General features: G+C 50.9%; 1 protein-coding gene across 1 annotated transcript in view; it reads right to left on the bottom strand.

Moving 5' to 3' along the window:
• SNRNP200 (small nuclear ribonucleoprotein U5 subunit 200) overlaps positions 1-17,834 on the bottom strand; it is a 60,238-nt gene that overhangs the window by 36,871 nt on the left and 5,533 nt on the right. The window contains 7 exon segments of the mRNA XM_048290046.1: positions 785-865; positions 3,542-3,694; positions 7,808-8,005; positions 9,361-9,549; positions 11,809-11,940; positions 15,187-15,297; positions 17,291-17,553. Of these exon segments, the coding sequence (XP_048146003.1) occupies positions 785-865; positions 3,542-3,694; positions 7,808-8,005; positions 9,361-9,549; positions 11,809-11,940; positions 15,187-15,297; positions 17,291-17,553 (1,127 nt within the window).

The raw sequence follows: 17,834 nt of genomic DNA, 5'->3' as shown, positions 1-17,834 counted from the left end.
CCAAAAAAAGCTGCTTTTCCTGATCTCCAATACCCCAGAAAAGCTGCTTTTCCTCACTCCAAATAATCCGGGAAAACTGCTTTTCCTGATATCTAATTCCCAAAAAAAAGCCACTTTTCCTGATATCCAATACCCTGGGAAAGCTGCTTTTCCTCATTCCAAATATCCCCAAAAAAAGCCACTTTTCCTGGTGCCCCATTCCCAAAAAAAGCTGTTTTTCCTGGCGCCCCATTCCCAAAAAAAGCTGCTTTTCCTGATATCCAAGATCCCGGGACAGCTGCTTTTCCTGGTTCCAAGTTTCCTGGGAAAGCTGCTTTTCCTCATTCCAAATATCCCCAAAAAAGCCGCTTTTCTTGGCACACCATTCCCAAAAAAAGCCGCTTTTCCTGGTGCTCAGTTCCCAAAAAAAGCCGCTTTTCCTGGCACCCCATTCCCAAAAAAAGCCGCTTTTCCTGGCACCCCATTCCCAGAAAAAAGCCGCTTTTCCTGGCGCCCAATTCCCAAAAAAAGCCGCTTTTCCTGGCGCCCCATTCCCAAAAAAAGCCACTTTTCCTGGCACCCCATTCCCAAAAAAAGCCGCTTTTCCTGGCGCCCCATTCCCAAAAAAAGCCGCTTTTCCTGGTGCCCAGTTCCCAAAAAAAGCCGCTTTTCCTGGCGCCCCATTTCCCTCTCCCATTGCGCCCATGGAGGCCCCGGATTCTCCCCGAGCTTCCCAGCCCCAGGCAGGACCCCCCAGCGAGGGAAGGGAGCAGAATTCCCGCTGGGAATTCCCTGCGGGGCTCACCTTGGCGCTGGGCTCCTCGATGCTCTCCTTCACCGGGATGGGCACTCGCTCCAGCAGCTTCTGCAGCTCCAGCTTCTCCTCCTGAGGGAAAACAGGGATGGAGGGCCGGGATGATCCCTCTGGAAAAGCTCTGCAGCGCCCACAGCAGGTGGCAATTCCAGCTTTTCCTTGGTTTTCCCCTGCCTCTCTCCAAAAACTCATCCGGACGCTTTCCCTGCCTACGCCGGATGCTCCTCACGGAGCTGGGAGAGGTCGGGAAAGGAGCTGGGAGATCTCCAGGGAAAATTCCCCTCTCCAGGAGGAGTCCGGGAGTTTGACACTGGCTGGTGTTGGGTGTTTGATGTTGGGTGTTTGACGTTGGGTGTTTGACGTTGGCTGTTGTCGGGTGTTGGGTGTTTGACGTTGGGTGTTTCTGTGTGTTGGATGTTGGGTGTTGTTGGCTGTTGTTGGGTGTTTGACATTGGGTGTTGTTGGGTGTTTGACGTTGGCTGTTGTTGGGTGTTGGGTGTTTGACGTTGGGTGTTTCTGTGTGTTGGATGTTGGGTGTTGTTGGCTGTTGTTGGGTGTTTGACATTGGGTGTTGTTGGGTGTTTGACGTTGGCTGTTTGACAGGTGTTGGGTGTTTGACGTTGGCTGTTGTTGGGTGTTGGGTGTTTGATGTTGGGTGTTTCTGTGTGTTGGATGTTGGGTGCTGTTGGCTGTTGTTGGACGTTTGACGTTAGCTGTTGGCTGCTGGGTGTTGGATGTTGGGTGCTGTTGAGTGCTGTTGGGTGTTGGATGTTGGGTGTTGCTGGGTGTTGGGTGTTTGACGTTGGCTGTTGTTGGATGTTGGGTGTTGTTGGCTGCTGTTGGCTGTTGGGTGTTGTTGGCTGTTGGATGTTGGGTGCTGTTGGCTGTTGGGTGCTGTTGGCTGTTGGGTGCTGTTGGGTGTTGGATGTTGGGTGCTGTTGGCTGTTGGGTGCTGTTGGCTGTTGGATGTTGGGTGCTGTTGGGTGTTGGATGTTGGGTGCTGTTGGGTGCTGTTGGCTGTTGGATGTTGGGTGCTGTTGGGTGTTGGATGTTGGGTGCTGTTGGGTGCTGTTGGCTGTTGGATGTTGGGTGCTGTTGGATGTTGGGTGCTGTTGGCTGTTGGATGTTGGGTGCTGTTGGGTGCTGTTGGCTGTTGGATGTTGGGTGCTGTTGGCTGTTGGCTGTTGGGTGCTGTTGGGTGTTGTTGGGTGTTTGACACTGGGTGTTTGACGTTGGCTGTTGTTGGGTGTTTGATGTTGGATGTTGGCTGTTGGCTGTTGGGTGTTGTTGGGTGCTGTTGGATGTTGGCTGTTGGGTGTTGTTGGGTGCTGTTGGCTGTTGGCTGTTGTTGGCTGCTGTTGGGTGTTGGCTGCTGTTGGCTGTTGTTGGGTGTTGGATGTTGGGTGCTGTTGGGTGCTGTTGGGTGTTGGATGTTGGGTGCTGTTGGGTGCTGTTGGGTGTTGGATGGTGGGTGCTGTTGGGTGCTGTTGGGTGCTGTTAGCTGCCGTTGGCTGTTGTTGGGTGCTGTTGGGTGTTGGATGTTGGGTGCTGTTGGCTGCCGTTGGCTGTTGTTGGGTGCTGTTGGGTGCTGTTAGGTGTTGCTGGGTGCTGTTGGCTGTGGTTGGCTGTTGTTGGGTGCTGTTGGGTGTTGGATGTTGGGTGCTGCTGGCTGTTGTTGGCTGCCGTTGGCTGTTGTTGGGTGCTGTTGGGTGCTGTTGGGTGCTGTTGGGTGCTGTTGGGTGCTGTTGGCTGCCGTTGGCTGTTGTTGGGTGCTGTTGGGTGTTGGATGTTGGGTGCTGTTGGGTGTTGGATGTTGGGTGTTGTTGGATGTTGTTGGCTGCCGTTGGCTGTTGTTGGGTGCTGTTGGGTGCTGTTGGGTGCTGTTGGGTGCTGTTGGGGGCCGTTGGCTGTTGTTGGGTGCTGTTGGGTGTTGGATGTTGGGTGCTGTTGGGTGTTGGATGTTGGGTGTTGTTGGGTGCTGTTGGCTGTTGTTGGCTGTTGGATGTTGGCTGTTGTTCGATGTTGTTGGCTGCCGTTGGCTGTTGTTGGGTGCTGTTGGCTGTTGGATGTTGGGTGTTGGATGTTGGCTGCTGTTGGCTGCCGTTGGCTGTTGTTGGGTGTTGGATGTTGGGTGCTGTTGGCTGCTGTTGGCTGCCGTTGGGTGCTGTTGGCTGCCGTTGGCTGCCGTTGGCTGTTGTTGGGTGTTGGATGTTGGGTGCTGTTGGGTGCTGTTGGCTGCCGTTGGCTGTTGTTGGGTGCTGTTGGATGTTGGGTGCTGTTGGCTGCCGTTGGCTGTTGTTGGGTGCTGTTGGCTGTTGGGTGCTGTTGGCTGTTGGGTGCTGTTGGGTGCTGTTGGGTGTTGGGTGTTGGATGCTGTTGGCTGTTGGCTGTTGGATGTTAGGTGCTGTTGGGTGCTGTTGGGTGTTGGGTGTTGGATGTTGGGTGCTGTTGGCTGTTGGATGCTGTTGGCTGCCGTTGGCTGTTGTTGGGTGCTGTTGGCTGTTGGGTGCTGTTGGGTGTTGGGTGTTGGCTGTTGGGTGCTGTTGGGTGCTGTTGGCTGTTGGAGGTTGGGTGCTGTTGGCTGTTGGCTGTTGGAGGTTGGGTGCTGTTGGCTGTTGTTGGCTGCCATTGGCTGTTGTTGGGTGCTGTTGGGTGTTGGATGTTGGGTGCCGTTGGCTGCCGTTGGCTGTTGTTGGGTGTCTGATGCCGGCCGCCGGTGGCCGTCGCCCGTTCCGGCTGCGCCCGTACCTCGCGCACGGTGATGTTGCGGAACTCCGAGGACAGGGAGAAGACGCGGAAGAGCTCGATCTCGCTCAGCGTGGGCTTCAGCAGCTGGTTGTACGTCTGCACCGTCTCGTTGGTGATGTAGTAATGGCTGGCGATGCGGCCCAGCTCCGTCACCTGCCGCGACAACGGCCGGCGCCGGCGGGAGAACAGCCGGAACAGCCGGCAGGGTGGGAATGGTTGGGAATGGTTGGGATAAACCACGGGAATGGTGGGGACAACAGCGGGAATGGTCGGGATAAACCATGGGAATGGTCAGGAGGAACCATGGGAATGGCCGGGATAAACCACAGGAATGGCCGGGATAACCCATGGGAATGGTCGGGATAAACCATGGGAATGGTTGGGATAAACCATGGGAATGGTCAGGAGGAACCATGGGAATGGCCGGGATAAACCACAGGAATGGCTGGGATAACCCATGGGAATGGTGGGGATAAACCATGGGAATGGTCGGGATAACCCATGGGAATGGTTGGGATAACCCATGGGAATGGTTGGGATAACCCATGAGAATGGTTGGGATAACCCATGGGAATGGCCGGGATAACCCATGGGAATGGTTGGGATAACCCATGGGAATGGCCGGGATAAACCATGGGAATGGTTGGGATAACCCATGAGAATGGTTGGGATAACCCATGGGAATGGTTGATATAACCCATGGGAATGGCCGGGATAACCCATGGGAATGGTTGGGATAACCCATGGGAATGGTTGGGATAACCCATGGGAATGGTCGGGATAACCCATGGGAATGGCCGGGATAAACCATGGGAATGGTTGGGATAACCCACGGGAATGGTTGGGATAAACCATGGGAATGGCCGGGATAACCCATGGGAATGGTTGGGATAAACCATGGGAATGGTTGGGATAACCCATGGGAATGGTTGGGATAAACCATGGGAATGGCCGGGATAACCCATGGGAATGGTCGGGATAACCCATGGGAATGGTCGGGATAAACCACGGGAATGGTTGGGATAACCCATGGGAATGGTTGGGATAACCCATGGGAATGGTTGGGATAAACCACGGGAATGGTTGGGATAACCCATGGGAATGGTTGGGATAAACCATGGGAATGGTTGGGATAAACCACGGGAATGGTTGGGATAAACCATGGGAATGGCCGGGATAACCCATGGGAATGGTCGGGATAACCCATGGGAATGGCCGGGATAACCCATGGGAATGGCTGGGATAACCCATGGGAATGGTTGGGATAACCCATGGGAATGGTTGGGATAAACCACAGGAATGGTTGGGATAACCCATGGGAATGGCCGGGATAACCCATGGGAATGGTTGGGATAAACCACGGGAATGGTTGGGATAAACCATGGGAATGGCCGGGATAAACCACGGGAATGGCCGGGATAACCCATGGGAATGGTTGGGATAAACCACGGGAATGGTTGGGATAACCCATGGGAATGGTTGGGATAACCCATGGGAATGGTCGGGATAAACCATGGGAATGGCCGGGATAAACCATGGGAATGGCCGGGATAACCCATGGGAATGGTTGGGATAAACCACAGGAATGGTTGGGATAAACCACGGGAATGGCCGGGATAACCCATGGGAATGGTTGGGATAACCCATGGGAATGGCCGGGATAACCCATGGGAATGGTCGGGATAAACCATGGGAATGGTTGGGATAAACCATGGGAATGGTTGGGATAACCCATGGGAATGGTGGGGATAAACCATGGGAATGGTTGGGATAAACCATGGGAATGGCCGGGATAACCCATGGGAATGGTTGGGATAACCCATGGGAATGGTTGGGATAAACCATGGGAATGGCCGGGATAACCCATGGGAATGGTTGGGATAACCCATGGGAATGGTTGGGATAACCCATGGGAATGGTTGGGATAAACCACGGGAATGGTTGGGATAAACCATGGGAATGGCCGGGATAACCCATGGGAATGGTCGGGATAAACCATGGGAATGGTTGGGATAACCCATGGGAACAGCCGGGATAACCCATGGGAATGGTTGGGATAACCCACGGGAATGGTTGGGATAAACCATGGGAATGGCCGGGATAACCCATGGGAATGGTCGGGATAACCCATGGGAATGGTTGGGATAAACCACGGGAATGGCCGGGATAAACCATGGGAATGGTTGGGATAACCCATGGGAATGGCCGGGATAACCCATGGGAATGGTTGGGATAACCCATGGGAATGGCCGGGATAACCCATGGGAATGGTTGGGATAACCCATGGGAACGGTTGGGATAAACCACGGGAATGGCCGGGATAACCCATGGGAATGGCCGGGATAACCCATGGGAATGGCCGGGATAACCCATGGGAACGGTTGGGATAACCCATGGGAATGGTTGGGATAAACCATGGGAATGGCCGGGATAACCCATGGGAATGGTTGGGATAAACCATGGGAATGGCCGGGATAACCCATGGGAATGGCCGGGATAACCCATGGGAATGGTTGGGATAACCCATGGGAATGGTCGGGATAAACCACGGGAATGGTTGGGATAAACCATGGGAATGGTTGGGATAACCCATGGGAATGGTTGGGATAACCCATGGGAATGGCCGGGATAACCCATGGGAATGGTCGGGATAACCCATGGGAATGGCCGGGATAACCCATGGGAATGGTTGGGATAAACCATGGGAATGGCCGGGATAACCCATGGGAATGGCCGGGATAACCCATGGGAATGGTCGGGATAACCCATGGGAATGGTTGGGATAAACCATGGGAATGGTTGGGATAACCCATGGGAATGGTCGGGATAAACCACGGGAATGGTTGGGATAAACCATGGGAATGGCCGGGATAACCCATGGGAATGGTCGGGATAACCCATGGGAACAGCTGGGATAAACCATGGGAATGGCTGGGATAACCCATGGGAACAGCTGGGATAACCCATGGGAATGGCCGGGATAACCCATGGGAATGGCCGGGATAACCCATGGGAACAGCTGGGATAACCCATGGGAACAGCTGGGATAAACCATGGGAATGGTTGGGATAACCCATGGGAACAGCTGGGATAACCCATGGGAACAGCTGGGATAAACCATGGGAATGGTTGGGATAACCCATGGGAACAGCTGGGATAACCCATGGGAATGGCCGGGATAACCCATGGGAATGGCCGGGATAACCCATGGGAACAGCTGGGATAACCCATGGGAATGGCCGGGATAACCCATGGGAATGGCTGGGATAACCCATCCCACTGGGAAATTCCCAGTTTTCTCACCATCCCAACTGGAAATTCCCAGTTTTCTTGCCTTCCCACCTGAAAATTCCCAGTTTCTTTTCCTCTCCACTGGAAAACCCCCCAGTTTCTCTCCACCCCCCCTGGAATTCCCCATTTTCTTCCCATCCCACCTAGAAATTCCCAGTTTTCTTCCCATTTCACCTCGAAATTCCCCATTTTCTTGCCATCCCACCGGGAAATTCATGCTTTCTTTCCCATCCCACTGAGAAATTCCCATTTTCTCACTCTCCCAGCTGGAAATTCCCAGTTTCTCACCACCCCGCAGGGAAATTCCCGCTTTTCTTGCCATCCCACCAGGAAATTCCCACTTTTCTTGCCATCCCACTGAGAAATTCCCGCTTTTCTCGCCATCCACCAGGAAATCCCCGCTCTCCTCACCATCCTAACTGGAAATTCCCAGTTTCTCACCATCCCACCTAGAAACTCCCCGTTTTCTCACCATCCCACAGGGAAATTCCTGCTTTTCTCACCAGCCCACCAGGAAATTCCCACTTTTCTCGCCATCCCACCAGGAAATTCCTGCTTTTCTCACCATCCCACTGGAAAATTCCCACTTTTCTTGCCATCCCACCAGGAAATTCCCGCTTTTCTCACCATCCTAACTGGAAATTCCCGCTTTTCTCACCATCCCACCTAGAAACTCCCCGTTTTCTCACCATCCCGCAGAGAAATTCCTGCTTTTCTCACCATCCTAACTGGAAAATTCCCGCTTTTCTCACCATCCCGCAGGGAAATCCCCGCTCTCCTCACCATCCTAACTGGAAATTCCCAGTTTCTCACCATCCCACCTAGCAACTCCCCGTTTTCTCACCATCCCACCAGGAAATTCCCGTTTTCTCACCATCCCACCAGGAAATCCCCACTCTTCTCACCATCCTAACTGGTAACTCCCCGTTTTCTCGCCATCCCACCCGGAAATTCCCGCTTCTCTTGCCATCCCACCTGGAAATTCCCGGTTTTCTTGTCGTACTTGACCAGGTTGTTCTTGTCCAGCATCAGGGCCGCCGTGTGGACGAGGTCGAGGCGCCGCTGCTCCAGGAGCGGATCCGCCTTCAGGTCGTCGTGGGAGATGCCGTAGAGCGTCGGGGAGCGCAGCATCCGGATGTACAGGTACGTGTATCCCAGCCAGTTCACCGCATCCTAAGGAATTCCCAAATCCTGGCTCATCCCAGGGATGTCCTGGCAAGCCCGGGAAGCACCGAGGGAGGTTCAGAGCGGAGTTGGGAGTTAAATCCCGTTGGATCCCGGCAGAATTCCAACAAAATCCAGCTGGGATTCCCAGGAAAGCTGCTTTTCCTGGCATCAAATTCCTCTGGAAAATTGCTTTTCGTGGTTCCCAAATTTCCCAGGGAAGCTGCTTTTCCTGGTTCCAAATTTCCCGGAAAAGCTGCTTTTCCTGGTTCCAAATTTCCCAGAAAAAGCTGCTTTTCCTGATCCCCAAATTTCCCAGGAAAGCTGCTTTTCCTGGTCCCTCATCCCTTCCCTCACCTCCCCTTTCCAAACACCGGCTCCTCTCCAACACCAGGAAAACATTCTGGAATTAACCCCCAAACACCCCCACCCTCCAAGAAATCCCTGATTTTGCCTGGAATTCTCTGAATTTCTATTTCCACACCAAAAACTTTTCCAAGAACATCCCGACCACCCAATCCCTGCCAGCAAATCCCTAAAAAATCCCATCCCAACTCCACCAGGGATGGATCCAGGGGCACAAATCCCTAAAATCCCATCCCAACTCCACCAGGGATGGATCCAGGGGCACAAATCCCTAAAATCCCATCCCAACTCCCTCAGGGATGGATCCAGGGGCACAAATCCCTAAAATCCCATCCCAACTCCACCAGGGATGAATCCAGGGGCACAAATCCCTAAAATCCCATCCCAACTCCCTCAGGGATGGATCCAGGGGCACAAATCCCTAAAATCCCATCCCAACTCCCTCAGGGATGGATCCAGGGGCACAAATCCCTAAAATCCCATCCCAACTCCACCAGGGATGAATCCAGGGGCACAAATCCCTAAAATCCCATCCCAACTCCACCAGGGATGGATCCAGGGGCACAAATCCCTAAAATCCCATCCCAACTCCACCAGGGATGGATCCAGGGGCACAAATCCCTAAAATCCCATCCCAACTCCACCAGGGATGGATCCAGGGGCACAAATCCCTAAAATCCCATCCCAACTCCACCAGGGATGGATCCAGGGGCACAAATCCCTAAAATCCCATCCCAACTCCACCAGGGATGGATCCAGGGGCACAAATCCCTAAAATCCCATCCCAACTCCCTCAGGGATGGATCCAGGGGCACAAATCCCTAAAATCCCATCCCAACTCCACCAGGGATGGATCCAGGGGCACAAATCCCTAAAATCCCATCCCAACTCCCTCAGGGATGGATCCAGGGGCACAAATCCCTAAAATCCCATCCCAACTCCACCAGGGATGGATCCAGGGGCACAAATCCCTCCGGAACGTGGGAATTCGCGGCCACCTTGGCGTTCTGGACGTTGCCCAGCACGGCCTCGGCGTTGAGCATGTCCGGCAGCTTGGCCACCATCTGGCTCTCGATGGGCAGCTGCTGGTTGAGCAGGGACAGGTAGTACTGGAGCTCCCCGTGGGACGTGATGAGAATTCCCTCGCCCTTCGTGTCGTACTGCGGCCTCCCGGCGCGGCCCAGCATCTGCCAGCGGGAGGAGAGCGTCAGGAGGGCCGGGAATTCCCGAGGGATTGGCTGGGATGGGGGGGGGATGGAATTCTGGAGGGATTGGCTGGGATGGGAGTGGGTATGGAATTCTGGAGGGATTGGCTGGGATGGGGATGGGCATGGAATTCCGGAGGGATTGGCTGGGATGGGGGTGGGTATGGAATTCCGGAGGGATTATCCCAGAATAGTCTGGGCATGGAATTCCGGAGGGATTGGCTGGGATGGGGGGGGGGTATGGAATTGTTGAGGGATTATCCCAGAAGAGCCTGGGTATGGAATTCCTGAGGGATTGGCTGGGATGGGTCTGGGCATGGAATTCTTGAGGAATTATCCTAAGGGAATCTGAGCATGGAATTCTTGAGGAATTATCCTAAGGGAATCTGAGCATGGAATTCTTGAGGGATTATCTCAAGAGGATCCAGGGAAGGAATTATCTCAAGAGAGTCTGGGTAAGGAATTCTTGAGGAATTATCTGGGATGGGTCTGAGCATGGAAATCTTGAGGGATTATCCCAGAAGAGTCTGGGTATGGAATTCCCGAGGGATTGGCTGGGATGGGGATGGGCATGGAATCCTTGAGGGATTGGCTGGGATGGGACTGGGTATGGAATTCCGGAGGGATTGGCTGGGATGGGGGTGGGTATGGAATTGTTGAGGGATTATCCCAGAAGAGTCTGGGTATGGAATTCTGGAGGGATTGGCTGGGATGGGGGTGGGTATGGAATTCCGGAGGGATTATCCCAGAATAGTCTGGGCATGGAATTCCGGAGGGATTGGCTGGGATGGGAGTGGGTATGGAATTCTGGAGGGATTGGCTGGGATGGGAGTGGGTATGGAATTGTTGAGGGATTATCTCAAGAGGATCCAGGCAAGGAATTCTTGAGGGATTTTCTCAGGAGGGTCTGGACAAGGAATTATCTCAAGAGAGTTTGGGCAAGGAATTCTGGAGGAATTATCTGAAGAGGATCCAGGGAAGGAATTCCTGAGGAATTATCTGGGATGGGTCTGAGCAAGGAATTATCTCAAGAAGGTCCAGGCAAGGAATTCCTGAGGAATTACCTGGGATGGGTGTGAGCATGGAATTCTTGAGGGATTATCTCAGGAGGGTCTGGGCAAGGAATTTTCCCAGGTGGATCTGGGCATGGAATTCTTAAGGGATTATCCCAGAATAGTCTGGGCATGGAATCCTTGAGGGATTGGCTGGGATGGGAGTGGGTATGGAATTCCGGAGGGACTGGCTGGGATGGGAGTGGGCATGGAATCCTTGAGGGATTGGCTGGGATGGGAGTGGGTATGGAATTCCGGAGGGATTGGCTGGGATGGGAGTGGGCATGGAATCCTTGAGGGATTGGCTGGGATGGGAGTGGGTATGGAATTCCGGAGGGATTGGCTGGGATGGGGGTGGGCATGGAATCCTTGAGGGATTGGCTGGGATGGGGCTGGGCAAGGAATTATTTCAAGAAGGTCCAGGCAAGGAATTCTGGAGGAATTATCTAGGATGGGTCTCGGTATGGAATTCTTGAGGAATTATCTCAAGAGGATCCAGGGAAGGAATTATCTCAAGAGAGTTTGGGTAAGGAATTCTTGAGGAATTATTTGGGATGGGGCTGGGCATGGAAATCTTGAAGGATTGTCTCAGGTGGGTCTGGGCGAGGAATTCTGGAGGAATTATTTGGGATGGGTCTCAGTATGGAATTCCTGAGGAATTATCCTAAGGGGATCTGAGCATGGAATTCTTGAGGAATTATCTCAAGAGGGTCCAGGCAAGGAATTATCCCAAAAGAGTTTGGGCAAGGAATTCTGGAGGAATTATCTCAAGAGGATCCAGGGAAGGAATTCTTGAGGAATTATCCTAGAAGAGTCTGGACATGGAATTCCTGAGGAATTATCTGGGATGGGTCTGAGCAAGGAATTACCTCAAGAAGGTCCAGGCAAGGAATTCTTAAGGAATTATCTCTAGAGGGTTTGGGCAAAGAATCCTTGAAGAATTATCTGGGATGGGTCTGGGCAAGGAATTCCTGAGGAATTATCTGGGACGAGTCTGGGCACGGAATTCTTGAGGAATTATCTGGGATGGGTCTGGGCATGGAATTCCTGAGGAATTTTCCCCCTTCCCCTCCAATCCCACAGCACCGGGAAGAGCAATGAGCACGAAGGAAGCCCAAGAATGGGATTTTAGGTGGGATTTGAGGACGGGAAAATCCTGCCCCGGATGCCAGAGCGTGCCAGTTCCCACCTGGAGGATGTCCAGCGCTCCCAGCTCCGTCCAGCGCCCCTTCTCCGGGCTGTACACCTGCGTGCCCTTGATGATGACCGTGTGGGCCGGCAGGTTCACACCCCAGGCCAGCGTGGCCGTGGACACCAGGACCTGCAGGAAAACAGGGATCAGATCCAGCCAGGAAGCTCCAAATCCAGCCAGGAACTCCAAAATCCAGCCAGGAACCTCCAGAATCCACCCAGGAACCTCCAAAATCCAACCAGGAGTCTCTAAATCCCACCCAGGAACTCCAAAATCCAGCCAGGAGTCTCTAAATCCCACCCAGGAACCCCAAAATCCAGCCAGCAACCCCAAAATCCAGCCAGGAATTCCAAAATCCAGCCAGGACCCCCAAAATCCAACCAGGAGTCTCTAAATCCCACCCAGGAACTCCAAAATCCAGCCAGGAACCGCCAAAATCCAGCCAGGAACCTCCAAAATCCAGCCAGGAACCCCCAAATCCAGCCAGGAACCTCCAAAATCCAACCAGGAACCTCTAAATGCCACCCAGGAACCTCCAAATCCATCCAAGAACCCCCAAAATCCACCCAGGAACCCCCAAATCCAGCCAGAAACCTCCAAAATCCAACCAGGAAGCTCCAAAATCCAGCCAGGAACTCCAAAATCCATGCAGGAACCTCCAAAATCCAGCCAGGAACCCCCAAATCCAGCCAGGAACCCCCCAAAATCCATCCAGGAATCTCTAAATCCCACCCAGGAACCCCCAAATCCATCCAGGAACTCCAAAATCCAGCCAGGACCCCCAAAATCCAACCAGGAGTCTCTAAATCCCACCCAGGAACTCCAAAATCCAGCCAGGAACCCCCAAAATCCAGCCAGGAACCTCCAAAATCCAGCCAGGAACCCCCAAATCCAGCCAGGAACCTCCAAAATCCAACCAGGAACCTCTAAATGCCACCCAGGAACCTCCAAATCCATCCAGGAACCCCCAAAATCCACCCAGGAACCCCCAAATCCAGCCAGAAACCTCCAAAATCCAACCAGGAAGCTCCAAAATCCAGCCAGGAACTCCAAAATCCATGCAGGAACCTCCAAAATCCAGCCAGGAACCCCCAAATCCAGCCAGGAATCCCCCAAAATCCATCCAGGAATCTCTAAATCCCACCCAGGAACCCCCAAATCCATCCAGGAACCCCCAAAATCCAGCCAGGAAACCCCAAATCCAGTCAGGAATCTCTAAATCCCACCCAGGAACCCCAAAATCCAGCCAGGAACCCCCAAAATACACCCAGGAACCCCCAAATCCAGCCAGGAAGCTCCAAAATCCAGCCAGGGACCCCCAAATCCAGCCAGAAACCTCCAAAATCCAACCAGGAAGCTCCAAAACCCAACCAGGAACTCCAAAATCCAGCCAGGAACCTCCAAAATCCACCCGGGAACCTCCAGAATCCACCCAGGAACCTCCAAAATCCAACCAGGAGTCTCTAAATCCCACCCAGGAACCCCAAAATCCAGCCAGGAACCCCCAAAATCCAGCCAGGAAACCCCAAATCCAGTCAGGAATCTCTAAATCCCACCCAGGAACCCCCAAATCCAGCCAGGAACCGCCAAAATCCAGCCAGGACCCCCCAAAATCCAGCCAGGAACTCCAAAATCCAACCAGGAACCTCCAAAATCCAGCCAGGAACCTCCAAATCCAGCCAGGAACCCCCAAAATCCAGCCAGGACCCCCCAAAATCCAACCAGGAAGCTCCAAAATCCAGCCAGGAACCCCCAGATCCAGCCAGGAACCCCCAAATCCATCCCGAATCCCTCAAATCCACCCAAAAAGCTCTTCCCAAGGAAGGAAAGGGCTGGAAATGCTTTGGAGAAGGGACGAAGGGCGAGGAGTGGGAATGTCCCCATGGCTGGGCACAGCAAGGGCCGGAGAACAGCGGGATCCAGGCTGGAATTCCCTGGGAAAATCCTTTGCCTTCCGTTTATCGGGAAATTTCCCAAAAAAAGCCGCTTTTCCTGGTGCCCAATTCCCAAAACCAGCTGCTTTTCCTCATTCCAAATATCCCAAAAAAAGCTGCTTTTCCTGGTGCCCAATTCCCCTTTTCCAGCTCCCATTTCCAGACAAGCTCAGGAAACTCCCAGGCTGCAAATATCCCAAAAAAAGCTACTTTTCCTCATCCCAAATTTCCCAGAAAAGCTGCTTTTCCTGATCTCCAATATCCCAAAAAAAGCTGCTTTTCCTGATTCCTAATTCCCTTTTCCCAGTTTCCCTTTCCAGACCAGCTCAGAAAATTCCCAGGCTGTAAATATCCCAGAAAAGCTGCTTTTCCTCATCCCAAAGATCCCAAAAAAAGCTGCTTTTCCTGGTGCCCAATTCCCAACAAAGCCACTTTTCCTGATATCCAATATCCCAAAAAAAGCCGCTTTTCCTGGTTTCAAATTTCCCAAAAAAAGCTGCTTTTCCTCATCCCAAATATCCCAAAAAAAGCCGCTTTTCCTGGTGCTTAATTCCCAAAAAAAGCCGCTTTTCCTGGTTCCAAATTTCCAAGGAAAGCTGTTTTTCCTCATCCCAAAGATCCCAAAAAAAGCCGCTTTTCCTGGTGCTTAATTCCCAAAAAAAGCTGCTTTTCCTCATTCCAAATACCCCAAAAAAAGCTGCTTTTCCTGATATCCAATATCCCAAAAAAAGCTGCTTTTCCTGGTGCTTAATTCCCAAAAAAAGCTGCTTTTCCTCATTCCAAATACCCCAGAAAAGCTGCTTTTCCTGATATCCAATATCCCAAAAAAAGCCGCTTTTCCTGGTGCTTAATTCCCAAAAAAAGCTGCTTTTCCTCATTCCAAATACCCCAAAAAAAGCTGCTTTTCCTGATATCCAATATCCCAAAAAAAGCCGCTTTTCCTGGTGCTTAATTCCCAAAAAAAGCTGCTTTTCCTCATTCCAAATACCCCAAAAAAAGCTGCTTTTCCTGATATCCAATATCCCAAAAAAAGCTGCTTTTCCTGGTGCTTAATTCCCAAAAAAAGCTGCTTTTCCTCATTCCAAATACCCCCAAAAAAGCTGCTTTTCCTGATATCCAATATCCCAAAAAAAGCCGCTTTTCCTGGTGCTTAATTCCCAAAAAAAGCTGCTTTTCCTCATTCCAAATTTCCCAAAAAAGCCGCTTTTCCCGGTGCCCAACTCCCTTTCCCCCCTTCCCCTTCCCAGCCCCTCCCAGCCCTCCAACATTCCCAGAAAATCCGCTTGCAGCTCCCATTTTCTCCCCATCCTTTGGGAAAATCCCCGCCGCCTCCTCAGCAGAGCGGGACGAGCCCGGGGCGGGTTTTAGCCGGAGAACCACGGCTGGGGTGGGCTTCGGGGAGGCTCCAAAGGCGGGAATTCCCTCAGGAATTCGCTCCCACCTGGATGTGCTTGTCCGCGAAGAGATCCTCCACCAGCGTGCGGTCGACGCGCGTCATGCCGGCGTGGTGGATGGCGAAGCCGTAGGGCAGCAGGTCCTTCAGCTCCAGGTTCTGCGGCAGCGCCGGGGCAGCGCCGGGCACCGAGGGGAAAGCGGGAGAGCCCGGGGCAAAAGCCAGTTATTCCCAATTTTTCCCACATTTTTCCCCACTTTTTTTTCCAATTTTTTCCCAATTTTTTTCCCAGATTTTTTCTCAATGTTTTCCCAAATTTTTTCCCCATTTTTTCCCACATTTTTCCCAAATTTTCCCCAAATTTTTTCCCAGTTTCTTCCCAACTTTTTTCACAATTTTTCCCAATTTTTCCCAAATTTTTTTCCATTTTTTTTCCCAATTTTTTTTCCAATTTTTCCCAACTTTTTTCCAATTTTTTCCCAATTTTTTTCCAAATTTTCCCCAAAATTTTTCCCGATTTTTCCCAATTTTTCCCATTTTTTTTCCAATTTTTTCCCAATTTTTCCCAAATTTTTTCCCATTTTTTCCAATTTTTTCCCAATTTTCCCAATTTTCCCCAATTCTTTCTCAAATTTTTTCCCGATTTTTTCCCAAATTTTTCCAATTTTTTCCCAATTTTTCCCAAATTTTTCCCAAATTTTTCCCAATTTTTTTCCAATTTTTCCCAAATTTTTCCCAATTTTTCACAAATTTTTCCCAATTTTTTCCCAACTTTTTTCCAATTTTTTCCCCAAATGTTACCCAATTTTTCTTAAATTTTTCCAAATTTTTTCCCAAATTTTTCCCACTTTTTTCCAAATTTTCCCCAAATTTTTTCCCAATTTTTCCCAATTTTTTCCAATTTTTCCCCAATTTTTTCCCAAATTTTTCCAATTTTTTCCAAATTTTTCCCAATTTTTTTCCAATTTTTCCCAAATTTTTCCCAATTTTTCCCAAATTTTTCCCAATTTTTTCCCAATTTTTTTTCCAATTTTTTCCCAAATGTTACCCAATTTTTCTTAAATTTTTCCCAATTTTTTCCCAAATTTTTCCCAATTTTGTTCCCAATTTTTCCCATTTTTTCCCAATTTCTTCCCAAATGTTCCCAATTTTCCCCAATTCTTTCCCAAATGTTTTCCCAATTTTTTCCCAAATTTTCCCAATTTTTTCCAAATTTTTTCCCAATTTTTTCCCAATTTTTTCCCAAATGTTACCCAATTTTTCTTAAATTTTTCCCAATTTTTTCCCAAATTTCTCCCAAATTTTTTCCAAATTTTCCCCAAATTTTTTCCCAATTTTTCCCAAATTTTTTTCCAATTTTCTCCCAAATTTTCCCAATTTTTTTCCCAATTTTTTCCCAAATTTTTCCCAATTTCTTCCCAAATTTTTCCCAAATTTTTTTCCAATTTTTTCCCAAATTTTTTTCCAATTTTTTCCCAAATTTTTTTCCAATTTTTTCCCAATTTTTCCCAATTTTTTCCCAAATTTTTTCCCAATTTTTCCCAAATTTTCCCAATTTTTTCCCAATTCCTTCCCAAATTTTTTCACAGTTTTTCCCAAATGTTTTTCCAATTTTTTCCCAAATTTTACCCAATTTTTCTTAATTTTTTCCCAATTTTTCCCCAATTTTCCCAATTTTTTCCCCAATTTTTTCCCAAATTTTCCCCCAATTTTCCCTCAATTCCCCCACATAACTCCACGTTTCCCAGATCCAGGCCTGCACACAAATCCCCACAGGAATTTCCCCAAATTCCCCCACATAACTCCACCTTTCCCAGACCCAGGCCTGCACACGGATCCCCACAGGATTTTTCCCAAATTCCCCCACATAACTCCACCTTTCCCAGACCCAGGCCTGCACACAAATCCCCGCAGGATTTTCCCAATTTTCCCTAATTTTTCCCACATAACTCCACCTTTCCCAGACCCAGGCCTGCACACAAATCCCCACAGGATTTTTCCCGAATTCCCCCACATAACTCCACGTTTTCCCAGACCCAGGCCTGCACACAAATCCCCACAGGATTTTTCCCAAATTCCCCCACATAACTCCACCTTTCCCAGACCCAGGCCTGCACACGGATCCCCGCAGGATCTCCCCGTTTCCCCTCACCTTGCACTGCTCGGCCTCGGTCCGCAGCACCTCGGTGGAGGCCGAGCCCTCGCGCAGGAAGAGCCCCAGCGTGTCCTTCTCCAGGCACATATCCCGGATGGCCCGCGCCGTCTTCCCGGTCTCCTTCCGGGAGTGCACGAACACCAGCACCTGCGGGAGGGGAGCGGGGAAAACCGGGATGAGCCCGCAATTCCGGCACCGGGGGAATGCCGAGGCCGGCTGGGCCCGGGGGAGAGGCAGGTGTGGATAAACACGGGAGTTCCCTCATCCTAAAGGAGAATTCCCAATGAATCGGGGCTGGAGAACAGGGAAACCTGAGGGAAAAGATCTGGGATTGAACCAGGAATTCCCTCATCCTAAAGGAGAATTCCCAATGAATCAGGGCTGGAAAAGAGGGAAAACTGCGGGAAAAGCTCTGGGATTAATCCAGGTGTGGATAAACCCAGGAATTCCCTCACCCTAAAGGAGAATTCCCAATGAATCGGGGCTGGAAAAGAGGGAAACCTGAGGAAAAGATCTGGGATTGATCCAAGAATTCCCTCAT

Source organism: Corvus hawaiiensis, chromosome 36 (assembly GCF_020740725.1).
Source record: "Corvus hawaiiensis isolate bCorHaw1 chromosome 36, bCorHaw1.pri.cur, whole genome shotgun sequence".
Lineage (NCBI taxonomy): Eukaryota > Metazoa > Chordata > Aves > Passeriformes > Corvidae > Corvus > Corvus hawaiiensis.
The sequence above is the reverse complement of the archived record's forward strand: the minus strand, read 5'-3'. Positions and strand labels throughout refer to the sequence as shown.